Source organism: Pleurodeles waltl, chromosome 3_2 (assembly GCF_031143425.1).
Source record: "Pleurodeles waltl isolate 20211129_DDA chromosome 3_2, aPleWal1.hap1.20221129, whole genome shotgun sequence".
Taxonomy (NCBI): Eukaryota; Metazoa; Chordata; class Amphibia; order Caudata; family Salamandridae; genus Pleurodeles; species Pleurodeles waltl.
This window is the reverse complement of record NC_090441.1, coordinates 92,990,735-93,008,413: the sequence shown is the minus strand read 5'-3', so window position 1 is coordinate 93,008,413 and position 17,679 is coordinate 92,990,735. Positions and strand designations below refer to the sequence as shown.

General features: G+C 40.7%; 1 protein-coding gene across 1 annotated transcript in view; it reads left to right on the top strand.

Moving 5' to 3' along the window:
• Positions 1 to 17,679, top strand: part of VKORC1L1 (vitamin K epoxide reductase complex subunit 1 like 1) — a 125,695-nt gene that overhangs the window by 54,389 nt on the left and 53,627 nt on the right. The window contains exon 2 of the mRNA XM_069226882.1: positions 10,290 to 10,399. Coding sequence (XP_069082983.1) covers positions 10,290 to 10,399 — 110 coding nt within the window. The remainder of the gene's footprint in view (positions 1 to 10,289; positions 10,400 to 17,679) is intronic.

Sequence of the window (17,679 nt, the reverse complement as noted above, 5' to 3'; positions counted from 1 at the left end):
ACGCAGTGAGGTAAGTGGAGTTGGGGCAGGGTCAGTGGCTAGTCTTTAGCTGTGGGGTGGATTTAGGGCTAGGGGCGGGGTGGGGGTTTGAGTAATTGAGGTTTTAGTGGTAAGGGGGGGGGGTCAGGATAGGTTTTTTCTTTTTTTTTGGCGGGGGCCTTCATGGTGGAGGGGAGGTCTGGGTACTTTAATTTTATGGGGTGAGGGGTGGGGTAGTTTTTTGCTCAGGGAGGGTTTGAGGATCGGGGTAGTTTAGATACTGGGGTGGGGATTGTTTTGGGCCTCATGGTGGGTGGGGTTCTATGATAGAACCACACATGCAGTTTCAAAATATACCTTTACTAGGCATGCTTTTACAGTGAAATTCGTTGCAAAGGCATGCTTGGAAACAACAGTCATGGTACCAACTGCGTTGTTAAGGCATGGTGTTGTTCCCTCATGCAAACCTAATATGCAGTGTGAGATTTTTGAGTAGTTGATTTAGCTCTAATTTGTGCACTGAAGTAATTGGGTTTCAAGTTCATTCCATTCCCTTTTTTTTTTCCTCCATCTTTAAGGCCTGTCTCCTAGGTATATCCTACACAGAAATTGTTCTTTTCCTCTATTTACCTGCTTCCTGGTCTGGTATATCCAGAAGTGATCTATTTTCGATACTCTGGTAATCAATAAGGGTTGTGATTGTTCATCTATTTCCTCGTTTTGATATCAGGGTTTACTTTTTCTAGTTGAGGAATAACAATTTTTGCCTTCTTACCTTTTTAGATGGAGCTTCTTGACAATGCTAACTTTATACTTGTTCTCTGACGCTACTATGCCCATTCTAAAATTCTCTTGATAGCCGGTAATTTGATTGTGGTAGTATGAAAGGGCTTCAAACTCATACCTGAGGAAGCAGATTGTGAAATAGAGGGTCTTTTATTAGTCTTATTGACCGCATTAAGTCACTGTTCTCTATGTAGACTGGTATAAGTACAGGTTCCCTATGTTTTTTTGACTGGTGGTGAGGAGGAGGGCTCTCCACGAATTTGTAATCTTTCAGCCTCTTTCAGGCTTTACTTTGAGGGTGATGTAACGCTGCCATATTTAACTTACTCCTGATCAATTCATAGTACTAAAGTCATGTAAAAGAATGACTATGGTAATATTTCAACTTTTCATTCTCTGCTTATTCCATGTCCAGACCTGGTCTGGGTTGCAAACCCTCTTTTTCTTTGTGTTAGATGTATTTGACTCCCTGAATATCTGATGAAAGAGGAGTATAAGATATAGGTCATCGTCCGTATTTAGCTGTGAAGAAAGTTAACATGTTTACATGTTTGTTGTCTACCCTACTGTAGAGAACTCATCTTTTTCTGAAATTCTTGTTTTAAAAAAAGTTAGTTAAAAAACATACTGAGGACAAATGATTCCCGCACTCTTAGTTCTTCTGGTAGCAGTTTTACCTTTAAGAGGAGTACTTAATTGTGCCTTCAGCCCATGCTTGCCTATGTATAACACTAATAATTCTGTTTTTGTTCCTTAAAGAATGTATTAGTCAATATTTTCATGTTTATTTTTGCTCAAAACATCTTCTGTTGATATTTATGAAGTTAGGCTGTAAAAGAAGAGGCATCATTTTTTGGTGTGAAGCGCAAGTAGCATTTACTGGCCAAACATTGGCAGTTTGGGCTATGTCTGTGATATACTTTGAAGGTCCCATATAAATAAAATCATGCATTCCAAGTGGGTATTTGCATCTTTCAAAAAAGCAAAGTCAGTCAGTGGGGTTTCTTTTTCTTGTTCGGTTCCATGTTCACAGAGCTCATATACACAGGATTCCTTCAACATTGTCTCCCCCCATATACCACCTTGCACACACCTTTGGTGCATCAATTTGTGTATATTGTATGGGTTCTCCCCACACGACTGGTACTTTGGCTTGGTGTTTGAGTTTCTGTGTTCGAGGAGGGCTTTCAGCAGCATCTGAACAATGTGCTGCAAGGGTCCCCAAACCACCTCAGCCATTTGAGTGCCACAATTAACTGTGCAGCTTAAGATGTGGGCACTGGTTGAACTGTCTCATTTCTTTTTTCTGTCCTGCCTCCTAATTCCAGAAACTACAGTCTACTAAGTTATTGGTGCTTTAGTGATGACCCTCAGACACCGCTGCTTAAAGGTGTTCGATCTCAAAACTGAGTTCAGCCCCTGCCCCAGTTTTAGAGTCTGTTTTCTCCAGGCCATGTACGTGCGTTTTCTGGTATTTTGTATCCCGACTCCACGGGTGTATATATATTTCCAGTTAATTTTAAAATTTCTCAGTTGGTCTAAGAGTAGTGAAGCTTTAATGTGGAGAGGATTGGTGATTGTAAAGGTATCTTTGTGATGTGCTTTATATATCTCAGGTGGAGTGCTTGGAAGTCTGCTTTTTCTTTGTGTTGGGAGTTGCAGAAATCCCGCCCATTTTCTTCTGTTTATGGCATAGCTCCATGTTATAGCGCTCTTGCTATAACCCTTATTAATCCACAGATTTGCTCCTGAAGCTGAATTTAGTAGACCTCACATAACAGGCAAAGTACACAGTTTCTCTCCAGTGCATTGTCTTCTAGTAATCCCAGCCTAATCCATTCATGGTCCTTCTCGAGGTTCCATCCTAGCACAACGGAGTGTATATTATAGTTGCCACTGTATGGAATAAATCCTCATTAACCTTACCCCACCTAAGCATTTTGGAGTTTCACTTATTTCCTTTTCCGAAATCTAATTCTGCTCTAGTAAATGTAGTTGAGACACTTGAATTTAATGACCCGACTAACTATTTCTGACGATAACAGCAAGGCAGACAGACTGCCGATTTCTAGACTAAACATATTGATTGAAATCTTTGCTTGTGAAAAAAGAGTTCATACATGGCACAACACAGCGTAGTCATTTGGTTTTCAAATTGATAGGAAAGGAATGCTCTTTGTGAACCTGTGGAAGTCAATATGTGGCTGTTACGTCCAGTAGACAGTAAATATTACAACATCTGGCAATCCGAGGCAAATGCTATTGCCTTGATCTAGCAGAGACTTGATAAATGGAAAATTAAACACATTTTGACACCTCGGACATGCTGGAGCTCGGAGAAGAAGTCATGCATGAAAACTCCTAGGTTCTTTGGTGACTGTACATGGAGTGGATAGGACCGAGTTCATAAGCAAACTATATCTTCTTACACCAGCAGTTTTTAAGCTGTGATCTGCAGACGCCAAGGGGTCCTTAACCACCTCACCTCAGCTCGTTCCCCCCCCCCCCCCCCCCCCCCAAATAAAAAATCTCTGGGGGATCTACAACTAATTACAAAAATAAATAACATTAGCATATTAATATAAATAAAGATGCAAAATTGAAGAATTTGACATTAGAACCTAAAAGTTGCTATCCTTAACTTGATTTGTGGGTGCAGCACTAGTACAGAAATCGGAATATAGTATGGACAATGAGTAGCCTCAACTGAAGCACCTACAAAAAGAAAGCATGCATGCATTACAAGCTAAAAAGGACAGCAATATGTTAGATGCTAGCATGTGACTTAATCTTTTTGAATTAAATCTAACCTCCCCAATAAAATTTAGATTTTTTTTCAATATTTGTAAATGAAATAAAATATTTGAGAACGTCTGTATTTGTTGGTGTTTACATGTTTCTGTATTTTGTTTGTTTGAAGGAACAAAATGTAGACATTACTTAGGCTGGCATCCCCGTGTTCCAATAATGGCTCAGTAAGGGGGGCGGGGGGTTCTCTGATTCCAGTAATGCTTCATTGGAGGTCCAAAGAAGTTAAAAGGTTAAGAACCACTGCTTTACACCATGTCAATAAAAGTGGCCCACCACAAAAGGCATTTTCTTCATTGCTATTGAGGTGCTTATAGCAGACAGATATTTTGTGAAGTTTGTATAGGACTTTGAGTCTGTTGGAGACAGGAGTTGTGTGTCATCTATAGGTTCTAATGTTATGAATTAGTAATGTAAATCGGCAGCAGATAAATGTTGAAAAATAAGACATCACAGACCTTTTTGGCACTCATTGTAATATCAATGAAGGATTCTGTTAGACTTCATAACCCCTGCTCCCCTCCTACAGATGAGAACAGATGTCCTTGCACCTTGGTTTCACTCTTACATTAAAAGTTCAATTAAATAAAAGCCCGAGCCTTACTTGTAGCCTGAAGTGTATAAGAAAGTTAGCATTGTTTTTTAGATACTTATCTCCAAACACTTAGGCCCTCATTATGACTTTGGCGGTCGCAAAGCGAGACCACCAAAGCCACAGGTGCCTGGAGACTGCCGTATTATGGATACTGCCGGATTTGCACCACACTTTGGACCGAAAGTCGGCAGTAGCCATGCCGGCGGTCGGAGGCGCCTGTTCGGTGCTACCACCTGCAGTGCCGCGCCAGAAGGACTCCACCAGCCATACTATGACCAATAATACGGCCTGGCGATGTCCTGCTGGCGTTCCTTGCCGGACGACCTCCTCGCCAGACAAGGTAAGTTGGGCGCCCGACAGGGGAAAGGGGTGAGAGTGGGGAAGTTGTGTGTATGTGTGTGTGGTGTAGGTGTGTTTGTATGCATTCGAGTGAATGTGTGTATGAATGTTGATGTGAGTGTGTGTCTGCATGTCATTGTGTATGCGCGTGAGTATGCATGTTTAGATGTATGCATGAGTGAAAGCGTGTGAGTGAATGAGTGTATGGAGGAGTGTTAGTCAATAGGTGTATGCGTGGTGTGTGTGGGTGTATGTGAGCATGTATGCGGGGAGGGGGTTTGGATCGCTGTGACAATAGGGGGTGGGGGAGGGGGGTGCTTTCACAGGGGGCACAGGATGCTGTGCGTGTAGGGAGTGAAACAAAAATGTAAATGTAGATTTATATAGCGCGGCTTATCACCTGTGAGTGTCTCAAGGCGCTGTCCATGGGCACAGGGAGATTAAGTGATTTGCCCAGAATCACAGGATGTAGCGCCATCGCGGAGGATCGAACTCCGATCTCTAGCTCCCGAGGAGGTCGCTCTGACCGCTGCGCTACATCCTCTCCCAGGTGGGGGGTCAGGTGCTTGCTTGAGGGGTGGGGGAGCTGTCTACCGGTGAAGGGAAGGAATTCCCAGTCACCTGCAGCCCCACCACCATGGTTTTCGTGGAGGTGCTGCTGCCGCGGAAGTCATGGCAATAGGCCGGGTCATAATGCTGCAAGAAGTCTGCTGTGGACCGCCGGGTCGGATATGTACATCTCCAGCCTGGTGGTTCATACCGCCATGGCGGTATGAGTGGAGATGTGGTGGGTTGACCATAATGTGGCAGGAAACACTGCAAGCCTGTTGGCGGTGATACTGCCACATTAACCCTGGCGGTCAAAAGACCTTAGTGGCTCAATATTCATAGTATTATCACCTATGGGTTGTAGACCAATTTTTATAACTTCATAACACATACTATGCCAGTATGTTTGGCTTGTAGTCTCTTTCAGACTATTATTATCATAATCATCTCTATATAATGTGCAACACTTTAAGGTGGGCTTCTAGGTTGTTTGAGATGTTGCTGGTGTTTGTGGTTCAGCGAACGATTAATTGGAATCCTTAGTGCCAAATCGTAAGTTACAGTAAGATTGGAGGATGGCTTTGCATGGTGTTTGATTATTCAAACTTTTAACTCAGAGTTGGGGGTAACTGTGACATCACAGGGCGTCAATCAGCCTTATTAGTGGGCTGGTAGTTGTGATATTATCATTGAATATAAGGAATATTCTATGCCCTGCTTTGCAAGCTAGGATGATTTTTTTTTTTCATTAAAGTGGCATCTGTGCACACACAGTAAAGAAAGTCTTATGTTTATTACTTTCGTTTGGGATTATAATTTGCCATGCAAAATAGTTTAGTTGAGTGAGGGTTGTATGGTTGTGAATATATGGTTAAATTGGACAAGGCATAGGATGTACATGCCAGGGAAGATGATTATCTTTCGGATGATGAAACTGCATTGTGCTCCAAGTGTCCAAATAGTAGTTGCATTGAGGTAGTTTCATGTAGATGCTTTTGTTAGCTTGGTAAGTTTAGACCTGACAGCCTTAGGTTGGTCACCCTCAACGTTTTGCCTGCCCCCCTCCACTTTTTGACACTTTATTTTGCTGTTTTTAGGACCCTCAGCACTTTACTACTGCTAACCAGTGGTAAAGTGCATATGCTCTCTCCCTTAAAACATGGTGAAATTGTCTCATACCCAATTGGCTTATCTAATTTACTTATAAGTCCCTAGTAAAAGTGCACTACATGTACCCAGGGCCTGTAGACTAAATGCTACCAGTGGACCTGCATCACTGATTGTGCCACCCACCTAAGTAGCCCCCTAACCGTGTCTCAGGCCTGCCATTGCAAGGCCTGTGTGTGCACTGCTAATTCGACTTTACATTTAAAAATACTTGCCAAGCCTTTACCCCCCCCCCCCCTTTCTACATATGTCACCCCTCTGGTAGGCCCTAGGTAATCCATAGGGCATGGTGCAATGTAGGTAAAAAGAAGGACATGTACCTGTGTGGTATATATGTCCTGTTAGTGTAGAACTCCTAAATTTGATTTACACTGCTGTGAGGCCTGCTCCTTTCATAGGCTAACATTAGGGCTACCTTTCATATACTGTTTGAGTGGTAGATTCTGATCGGAAAGGAGTAACAAGGTCATATTTAGTATGGCCAGAATGGTAATACAAAATCCTGCTGGCTGGTGAAAGTTGGATTTAATATTACTATTTTTAGAACTGCCACTTTTAGAAAGTGAGCATTTCTCTGTACTTAAATCCTTCTGTCCCTTACAATCCACATCTGGCTGGATTAGTTGACAGCTCCCTTGTGCATTTCCCTCAGACAACCCCAAACACAGGATGCTCAGTCACACCTGTAGACCTCTGCATACTGAATGGGTTTTCCTGGGCTGGGAGGGTGTAGGGCCTGACACTTAGATATTCAAGGACAGTGGCCAGCCCTCACACAATGGACTGGCAAACCCCCTACTGGGACCCTGGCTGACCGGATGGAACTGAAAAGGGGACCTTGTGCACTTCTAAGCCACTCTTTGAGTCTCCCCCACTTCAAAGGCACATTTGAGTATTTAAACTGACCCCACCAACTCGGACACTTCTAGACAAGATACCTACTGGGAACCAGAACCTGCAACCTCCTACTAAGAGAAGCTGCCTGGCTGACCAAAGGACTCGCCTGACTGCTTTGCAGAAAGGTCTGCTGCCTTGCTGTTTCCCTGCTGCCTTGCTGCCCTCTGGCTCTGCTGAGAAGTGCTCTCCAAGGGCTTGGATTGAGCTTGCCTCTTGTTTCCTGAAGTCTCGGGCCAAAAAGACTTCATCTCAGCAAAATAACTCCTTGTGTGGCGAAAATCGACGCACAGCCTGCTGGAATCGACGCACAGCCTGCACCACGGTGAGAAAATCACTGCATGCCGAACCGGAATGACACATCTTGGCTCCCCAAGTGGAGATCGCAGCACCACCGTTGCGATCGGAACTTCGATGCAATGCCCACTGGATCGACGCATAGCTGTGCCGGAACGAGGCAATCCGACTTCCTGCAAGAGGAATCGACGCAGTGCCTGCCATGCAACAGAAATTTCCCCGCATTGTCCACTGGATCAATGCAGCTCTTGTGACTTCGCCCTACACGTCCAGGGTTTCTGTGCATTGTCCCTGGGGCGTCCAAATACCCCGCAACCCGAAGAGGATTCACGTCTGCGTGCCGGAAACCGGCTTAAGGCCCTTGTTGCGTGAAAAAGCATCGACTCATCGTCTGTGTGCGCCTGGAGAAACCGACGCACACCTCCCCATTTTCCATGCATTTTCTCCTCTACGGTCCTGTGCAGATAATTTAGACGCAAACCAGGTACTTTGCGCTTGGAAGAGACACTTATTGGTTTTTAAGAACTAAAGACTTTATTGATCATTTCAAAAGTCATATTTCAACTTGTATTTATCAAATTTTGATAATTTTGACCTTATTCTACTCAGATAAATATTCTATATTTTTCTAAACCCATGTGGTGTATTTTTGTGGTGTTTCTACTGTGTTATCGCATGATTTATTGCACAAATACTTTACACATTGCCTTCTAAGCTAATCCTCACTGCTCAGTGCCAAGCTATCAGAGGGTGGGCACAGGATAATTTGGATTGTGTGTGACTTACCCTGACTAGAGTGAGGGTCCTTGCTTGGACAGGGGGTAACCTGACTGCCAACCAAAACTGTAATGTCTATCCATCTGTTGTGCTTCATGTTCTTGTATAGGACTGTAGTCTTTGTTCAGACGCTGCATTAAGCGTGTTTGTGACATTCTATATTAAATTTCATAAAGTTAAAGTTAAATAAATGAACATGGAGTGTTCTTCTGAGGTCTTCGTCAGAGTAAAATAAGGCTTGCTAGGCTGATAATTTTGTTTGGCCTGAAATATTGATGGTGGTAATCTTTTGACTTTTGTTTGAGTTTTTGAAGGTGGGGATTTGCAGTAGGTATGTTATGAAAAATGCTATGGTGGATGCCTGTGAGCTGAAAATCCCTTTTGTTTCAGACCCTCCCTCCAGTAGAGCAATATTACTTAGGAACTAAAACAATTGATGTAGTTTTCAATTTCACTGGCGGTGAGAGATGTATTTAGGTGGAGGATATTGTCAGGTTAGTACAAATACCGACGGGCTTGATGGAGACCAATCGTACACCTTCCAAATAATGCTAGCTTTAGACTCCGATTGCCTGGGCAGATGGAGGGTACGTTTGTGATTGTCTTTTATTATGTTCTAATGTGAGTTAATTTGTACCCACTTCTGGTTACCTTAGTATTGTGGGCGTATTTTATAATGTCCTTATACATTCCTCTGTTCCATAAAGCAGACTTCGCATGACACTTCTGCAGGAGTGATCGGAGGTGCCATAGTCTTGGGAGAGTCAAGATGACTTCTTTTCATAACATTGGGATGTTGTACACTAGAATCCATGGCTGATGCTGCTCCTCAGGATAGGTCATGTTTCTAAAGCATATTAGCATTTGAGCGCTTCACTTTAGCTACTTTTTTAAAAATTATGTGTTTACAGGTTGAATATAATCGACAGGCAGGTAAGCCCCTGGGCAGCATGCCATCTTAAATATCAAGTCTGAGTTTACTACCTAGAGTAGAATATAACCTTCAGTCATTCTTATATGTGACTTCCTGAGTCTTTGAGCTCCTTCCCCTGGACTCCAGAACTTGTCTGGGGCTTTTAACGTGGTGTTGTTTAACCAGTTAATCATATCCCTTATTTCTCATAGTTGTTTACATTTTGTTTTGATTTAAGCAATCATTTTTACAGCTGCGTAATAGCAAAAGTACCTAAACATTTTTTGATTGTATTTGCATCATAATTGCAAGAACAGAGATGAATTCAATAAAATAAAACACAAGAGAACTGCCAAAATACGTTTTCATTAAAGAACACTATTGTTGGACTGAAAAAGAGCTAATTCATATCTCAAATGAAAGCAAAGACTGTGGAAAGACAGATGTAAAAAAAAACACAATCCAATCTGCATGCATAAATAGTTGAACTACATAAGGCTTTTATTACATATGCCAGGTGTAAAGATGTTGTCACCTTCTATAAGACAAATGTGTTCTTGCCCATTACGTAGGCCACCAGCCTGTTTCTGCCCGGGTAGGGTTGCAATTGCGGGGGTTTTGTGAGGCAGAGGGGCAGTTCAAAACCAGAATATAGGCGTTGATTGTTAGCAGTCTTTCTTTTTAGTTGCAGGTTGTGGTTTGTCGTAGCCTGGGGCATTTGGCTATACCAGTCCATATATAGCTGTCTTTTTATTTATCTCAAATAACTCAAACATTTAATAATTGAGAGCAGAATTTTTGAGTTCTCAGAGTAAGCTGTGAAAGACAAATGTGTGGAAAGCAGGGCAGCATTGTTTCTTTAAAAATGCACAAACGCTGAGGTAATGCAAAGTCTGTTGGAGAAAACTAGTAAAATAGCTCAGTGAGTTAAGTACATGCCACCTTATACATGTGTGATCCGCAACTCATTTGTTAGATTCCATGTTGGGTACACTCCATTTCTCCTCCCCTCAAACCTTAGAGTAAATGTGAAAGAAAACTATGATCTGTCACTTGAAAAAGTTTCTCTTACACCATGCCATTTCACCATCGGAACTGGCAATAGTAAAGATTTTTGACAAATGAGGTATAGCTGTACATGTGTCTCTTCAAATGAAATGATTGTGTATATCTGTTCTCTTACAGATGGGGACGAGGATTTGGGTTACTGGGTTCCATCTTTGGACAAGACAGTGTACTGAATCAGCCAAATAGTGTCTTCTGCCTCATATTTTATGTACTACAGATGTTGCTGGGTAAGTACAGTATGATATTTGGAGTCCTCATGTAGGACCTTTTATTTCTGACTCATGTCACCCTGTTTAAAATTAGATTGGCCAAGAGCACAACATGCAGGCTTCTGTACAGAACGTTCAGACCTCGTACAGTTTATTTACTTGTACAAGGTCTTCAGATCCTCTTTGTACTGAAGACTGCCACTCCTGTCCTGTATATGTTTAAGTCTGGCCAAGGACTGTGCTGCAGATGATTGTTCTGTTGACGTAATGTGTTATTAGGTACATGCTTGAAAAAAGGCATATCTGCTTCTTTTGCCTGTTCACCTCAGTTTTTTCAATTTTTTTATTTTTCGAAAGTTTGATGTGAATGACGCCACTCACGGCAATCCAGTTGTATTCTGTACTTTAGGTGCCTTTTGATTCTGCCTCCTTCAGCGTCACTTTCTTTTTCATTGGTATTTTCAGCCATTGGCTTCAAACATTGTCAATTACACCTTGAATTCACCCACAGGATTGTTCTGGTGTTTCTGTTTTTCTGATTGCTGTTTAGAATTATCCTTCCACTTCTAATGGAATGTATAGTGGACTTTTCTCCCAATGTACAAGTGGCCTGGGAGCAGTCTGTTCAGATAGCCCAGGTAGGGAGGGGATGTGCGGAGGAGGAGTAAGGAGGGGGGAGAGGGGGGACTGGGGTGTGTGTGTGTGTAACAGCATCTAATTAAAAACATGATGCCACAGAAAATAGTTTTTTATTTTTATTTTTTAAACAATCAATTTTTCAGATGGTTTTGTCAGCACTCATTCCCCAGTGGTACTACACTCCTGGTGAGCTAATTATAAATGAGATGGCCATCTTGGAACGGTACGTTTGTTTATTGTTTTACAATTACAAGATGGCTACCATGTTATAATCAATTGGTGAGTGATGTGCTAGTACTGGGGAGTGCTGGATCCAGCTTTCCAACAGTTCTCAGGTTATTTTGTTGTCTGCGTACATGTTTGGATAGAAATCAGACACCTAGATGTAGTTTTAGGGCAAAGTTGTTCTGATCCACGCAGATATGGTGAAGCCAGAATTAAGGAGGAACACACTTTCTAATGCCACTTATCGTGCTGGAGAAATGGCATTGGACTCTATTGAGTCTCAGGCATTGTGTGTGAGAACATGTGTAAGGATCTAAAGTGACTTGGCAGACATTATGCAGGCATCACCCAGAGTTTTAAAGAGGCGGAGATGACACAATCCGAAAATAGTGCACACCAGAGACAGTCTGTTTATGACAAAGAAACATCCAAAATGCCACAGCTTTGCTACCAGGTATTCTCAACCCCAGTAATACCTCTGCATTGATCAGTCAGGCAAACTTACGTATCCTTTCCCTTATTGTCCTTTCTATGATATCTGATCAGACAAATGCACCATTAATGATGCTTTTAGTGGTTACCTTGTGAGAGTGACATTTGAGGTTTTTCACTAACATTGAAGATATGTGTGAGACATTACAAAAAGCTACATCCACAGCACCACCAGCTAGCAGTATAGATGTTAGGGCCCAACTTAATGTGACAATGTTTTACTAGATGTCATAATTTGAATGTGAAAAAGTGTAACACCTGCATGTTGTACCTTTTCTCTTCGCCAATTTGCAGGCGTTTGTAGCTCGTTCATTAAAAGGTATAGATATAAGCAGGGGAGTATCCTGTATTATAATCACAGAAATCTTAGTATGACTACCCAGCTATTGTTCAAATGGGCCGTGTAAGATGGTCAGTGCATTGCATTCACACTTGCTATGCATACTATAACCAACGTCTTGATTGCATCTGTTGCTCTTAGGCCTTATTTTTGCATGTATGAAAAAGGTCACATTCTTCATACAGGAGAAGCCACTCTGACTTTTCTTCTAACCTCTCCTTGTTCACATATGCAGATCTGCAACATGGTTCTAAGTGCATACATTTTGCAAAATCTTTCTGTGTGTATATATTCAAGCTCAAAGAGAATTTCGAGTTAGATAATATTGAAGACTTTTTTTCTTTCTTCTGCATGCCCACGACAACTTTAGAAGAGGAAAAGGTATTGCTTCAAAGTTACACCATGTGAGTCTTTAGTACACTATGTGCTCCAAACGGAAAGTTACAACTAACCATTGTTTTGCAGCTTGTTTCTGTAGAAGGTTATGTGGCCATGACACCACCATGGGTAGTGAAAGATGAGAATATCCAATAACATGCATATGTGTTCATGAATACACAAACAATGCATGATGGCGAAAACAATATTCTTAAAGAGGAGTCTTTTTCCCAATGCATTGAAGCAACCTGACTGACGAAGGCTTCAATCTCTTGAGTCTAGCTTGAAGCAGGAACTGATTTTGTGGCAAAAACAAGTTGTAGATTCCGGACCTACTAGATGGCAGGATTATGGCCCTTGGTGTATTTGTACTGCAGAAATAAATTGCAAACCAGTGTTTACAGTTAAGTAATGTTCTCCATTCATTTACTCTGGGCTAGATGGAAGTAGTTTCCGTTCCATGGAAGTGTGTAAAGGTAGTATTCCTACGGATGTTCATAATGATGGAACACATACCTATGATGGTTAAAGCTTCCAGGTTGCCTACTAATATTCCACTAGAAGTTGTTCTTGTTTAATTGCTGAAAGGTGTCCTTTTCATTACTATGCCCATACCTCCCTACTTGAACATCTGCTATGCTAGAGGTTATTGATTAAGCCACACCTGTTTTTCTATTTGCATTTCTATGCTCAGTTTAGGTCTTGTAGGGATTAGACTTGAGTGTTTGCCTTTTCTTCAGTTTTTGGCACACTGATATTCTCATGTGGTATGTCATGTGGAAGACCTTGACATAAAACAGGTAAATAGTAAACGTGCATGTATGCTCTTCGTAATAGGTGTGTCTTAATCATACCAGTGCATACAAATTATCCATGGTCAAATTGGCATGAGTGAGATTGCAGGGTTTAGCAGATTATATGGCTTTTTATTTGTTGCTGGACATTCTTAGACATAATGCAGCACATACTAAAAGATTCTTTTTTTTTTATTTTTATTTTAAATCTTAGCTGAGTAGTGTTCACAGCATCCACTGCTCAAGCGGTCTTTTGGTTAGTACTTTTCCTACCAAATGACACACCTGCAATTCATGCTGCCTTTGGAACAGCCCATCAACAGCTGTTATCCCTCAAGTGAGGCAAGAGGAAAGACTGCCATGGTAGCTACATGAATAATTTTAACTGGTTCATGTTGGTTTTTTTTTTCCCCCTTGGGTGGGTTGATGTCGCCTAAAGTCAGTAATTATTGAACAAGTGTATCTCTACTGCAGTTTAAATTTTAGCAAGATTTGGGATTAGCCGCTGTGATTTGGATTTAGCTACCAGATTTTTCCTAGGCAAACCATTCTGAATCTGCATACGTTTTAACAAGGTAATGAGGCACGAACATTTGTTATGATCTTCCTTCTAATGACCCATCAAGACCATGCTATCGAAATAGGCTTTACTCTCGTTACCATTGGGAGATATTCTTACAACAGGTGCCTCCGATTGGTTAAGTCATGTTGGAGCCCACTAGAACACCAGACCTGCTGGTGTGCTTTCCTTAAGTAAAAACATAAGAAGTATGAACACTTTCATAAGAATCAGAGCAGGAATTTATCACATGAATAGTGAGACTGCAACAGCAGCACAACTCTGCTGTAAAGGTGCAAAAGATGTGAAGGTTAGTGCTTAGCAAAACTCCTACTAAAATTGCAAATTTTATGGAATTTTTCTTTCACAACTACCGGTTGTCATCCTTGGTAAAGTTTCTGAGATTTATGTTGCTTGTGCTCTGAAGAGGATATTTCAGGTGCTCTAATCTTTCTCACCCAAAAACAGAACCTAAGAAATAGGTTTCTAAAGTTGATCTGAGTTAATAAACATAATCCACACTAAATTAAAGGTTTTAAGATGTTGATAAAGTTCATTGCATTCATGCACAGGTGAACTAATGCAGTAACTGAAATTTTGCAAGAAACCTATGATGATGACACGTTTTTACACATCAGTTGTTACCCTCATTCTTACCCCCTACTTTCTATTTTAGCCATTCCCCTGTTGCTTCTACAGCCCCATTTGAAGTCTCCCCCTTAGCTGCTAGCCACAGAGCTTCTTCTTTTTCCCCTACCTAATCTTACATCTGAAGCTCCTGCTTGAGTCCAGATTTGTATGGAAGAAAGAAGGCAGCAACCTGTTGCTTAATATTATTTATCTTTTTTATGTTGGCTATTGGATCATTCCTTCAGCTTTGTCACACAACTGTACTGTCCAAGACCTCTCCCTTTGGATTTGGCACCTGTCAATTGCCATTCATTGAAAGAGAAGATCCTTTTTTTTTCTTCCCAAAAATCTTCACCAAGTTGATATTATTTGGAATAGTTATAGTGATGATTATTCATACTGCTGATATGCAGATACATTTTTTTTGTAAATGTATTGCATACAGATTTGTACTTTCTGTAATGTTACTAGTAAATAGGTGTGTTATATTTTCAGACTGATCACGTAAGCCACACACTATTAGTATATATTGAAGAACAAGGACTTCGAAATCAACATACAATATGAGGTGTAAAAGTTTCCTTTAGATGGTATAATTTATTGCAGACTTTACTGATGAGTTTGTTCACTCAGAAGTAGTTCTTTTAATGTAGGAAAAAACGTGTTAACACATTATGAAATGGGTAACATTGTTTTCACCCTCCAAGTTAATTACCCTACTACTTTACAACTGGACTATTCCACTTTTTTTTTTTGCATTTTTCATTTTAGAATCAAGGGTTGCATTCCAAAACAGTTATTTCCAATCAACTATTTAACATTCTGAGGTCCCTGTTCCTTGGTTTCAACTGTAAGTAAACCGCATGTGTAATGGTGCTGGTAAACTGCTAATTAACCGCATCCTGATTAACTCTGTTTTGTGACTCTTCAAGTTGGGAGAAGTCTCTTAAAACTACTCTCTGAGGATAGCAGTAGCATGTTTAAAATATTTTAATATCAGTACTTTAAACTATTGCTGTGTTCTTGCATTCCGATCTGTGTGTTGGTGTGTAGTGTTTTTGTCATAGAAAGTGAGTACATGAATAATTATTATTAATACAAGAGCACATTTAAATGTGGTCCTCTCGGGGATACTGGGGGATACATCTTGATTGATGTCCAGTTTGAAACATGGAACCATAGACTTAAGTATTCCAGGAATGCATATGCTAAGTTGATTAAAACCGAGGCCAGACCTCTGGTAACTTTTTCTGTGAAACCTTCAGTTAAGGCACATGTTTTTTAATTTTTTTTAAGTATACTGTGTTTCCCACAATTTGCAAATGATAACATCTGTTTGCCCAACGGTACCTTGCAAATTGAAACCCTATGAAAAATGTTCTAAAGTAAATGTTTTCAAGCTGTCTTTCAGCAGTACAGACATCTTTTAAATTTCTAGTCATATTCTGGAGGGTATAAGCCGATAAAGTGTCCCATTTCTTGGTGTCCACACTGGCGTTCATGTGGAGAAAATGTGATGTACGAGAATAGTCATGCTTCAATGTAAGATAAGAAGTACTTTAATTCTGATGCTCCTCAGAACAACCTTTTGCTGTGCAACAATCTCCAAATGCTACCCCTCTCCCCCCGTTACATCAGTATGACACGCAGGTTCTACTTCCATTACCTTAAAGATTGTGACTTCCATCACGTCCTGACATGCAACACTACATAAACAGTAGTTAATGAAAGTAGATGGTAGTATCTTAAATATTGGCAAGAAAAGAGGAATATTAACTTTTTTCGTATTGCATCCCTGTGCCCCCTCTTGTCTTAGCCCACTGTTTTCCCAGTCCCCTTTTTTGCTCAACCTGTACCTCATCCTAACTTCTATTTAAATTCTCTTGCTGTAGTAGGTGTTTATACTTGTATTAGTGTCCACTACAAAAATACCATTGCATAGTGTTTATACCGCATCACTGCAGTTTTGAAGTACTGTGAAGACAAGAAGTTGGGGTCCTTTTGCGAAAAATGAAAGGCGCACAATTAATTATGTAAGATTGTATCTTGTAATTTCTGCTTTTAGGACTCCAAGCAGGAGCATAAGCTATATCACACACTTATGACTTATGACTTATGATTTATTTGAAACTTAGTATTGAAAAAATAATAAAGGTCAGAAATCTGTCATTTACTGATGCTAATTAGTGTTCTAACCAAACCACATATTATTCATGCCTTAGACCAACCCAGCCTCAACACTGATGATGTGAACTTACCTTCGTTGTGAGTCATGATTTTCACAACTTAAAAAGGCAAGTTACAAACATGTATTTTTAGTCTTTCTTGCCTAATGTTGTAGACTCTTGTGTTTTTTTTTAAAGATTATTTTGAAATATTGGATCAGATTTCATTTTTCTGCTGGTAGTTTGTGAATTGAATAAAGCACTACATGTTTTAGAAATTTAAATCTGTCAGCAGGCTTGGCATAAACACACTGACTGACATGCTTTGTGAATCCTGAGACCTTTATATTTTCTGTTTTTGAAATAGTCGTTATCCAGCAACCTTAGTATAAATGAATATCATAACATTAATAGTAATGGCTCATTTAAAACTAATACCCATCAACCTCCTTGTTTAGTCCATTAAATGGTCAGTGAGTTTGATAGCTATGCCCCCTTAGGGGAGTGGAATTTGATACATTATCTGTCCGAGGGGCTGGATACTTCAGAATGTACTAGTAGAGCACAAAATCGACTTGCCTCTTTTGATGCCATGCTGGGAAGTTTGAGTATTATAGCAGTGTCATTATTATATTAAAGCTTTGATAGTAACTTCTCTGTCTATGCCAGGGCTCGTGTAATATAAGAGTTTGAATTTCTGCATGGCTCCGATTTTGCCACCTTTCTGTAAATCTACAATCTGTCTTCTAGGCGCAGATTCCTTACGTCAGAATATTCTCAGATGTCGGACTGGATCTGGACATTTTTTTTGTTCTCCCCCTTGCGCGTGCTCATAGATGGCGTCATTTGGCTTTGTATGGCGTTGTCCATGCCTGAAAATGGCGCACATGGTGCCTAAATAGGCACCACCCTAGCACCCTGACCTCAGTTCCATTGACGTGGATGTGGATCTAGCTTCCCTCATTTTTTTTTTTTTTTTGACTGACTGCTGTCAACCTTTTGCTGAAGTCTGGTGTGCCTTCTCTTCTTCCAGCATTTTTCAGAGATGTCCTGAAGAAACCCACGGGGTTCAAACC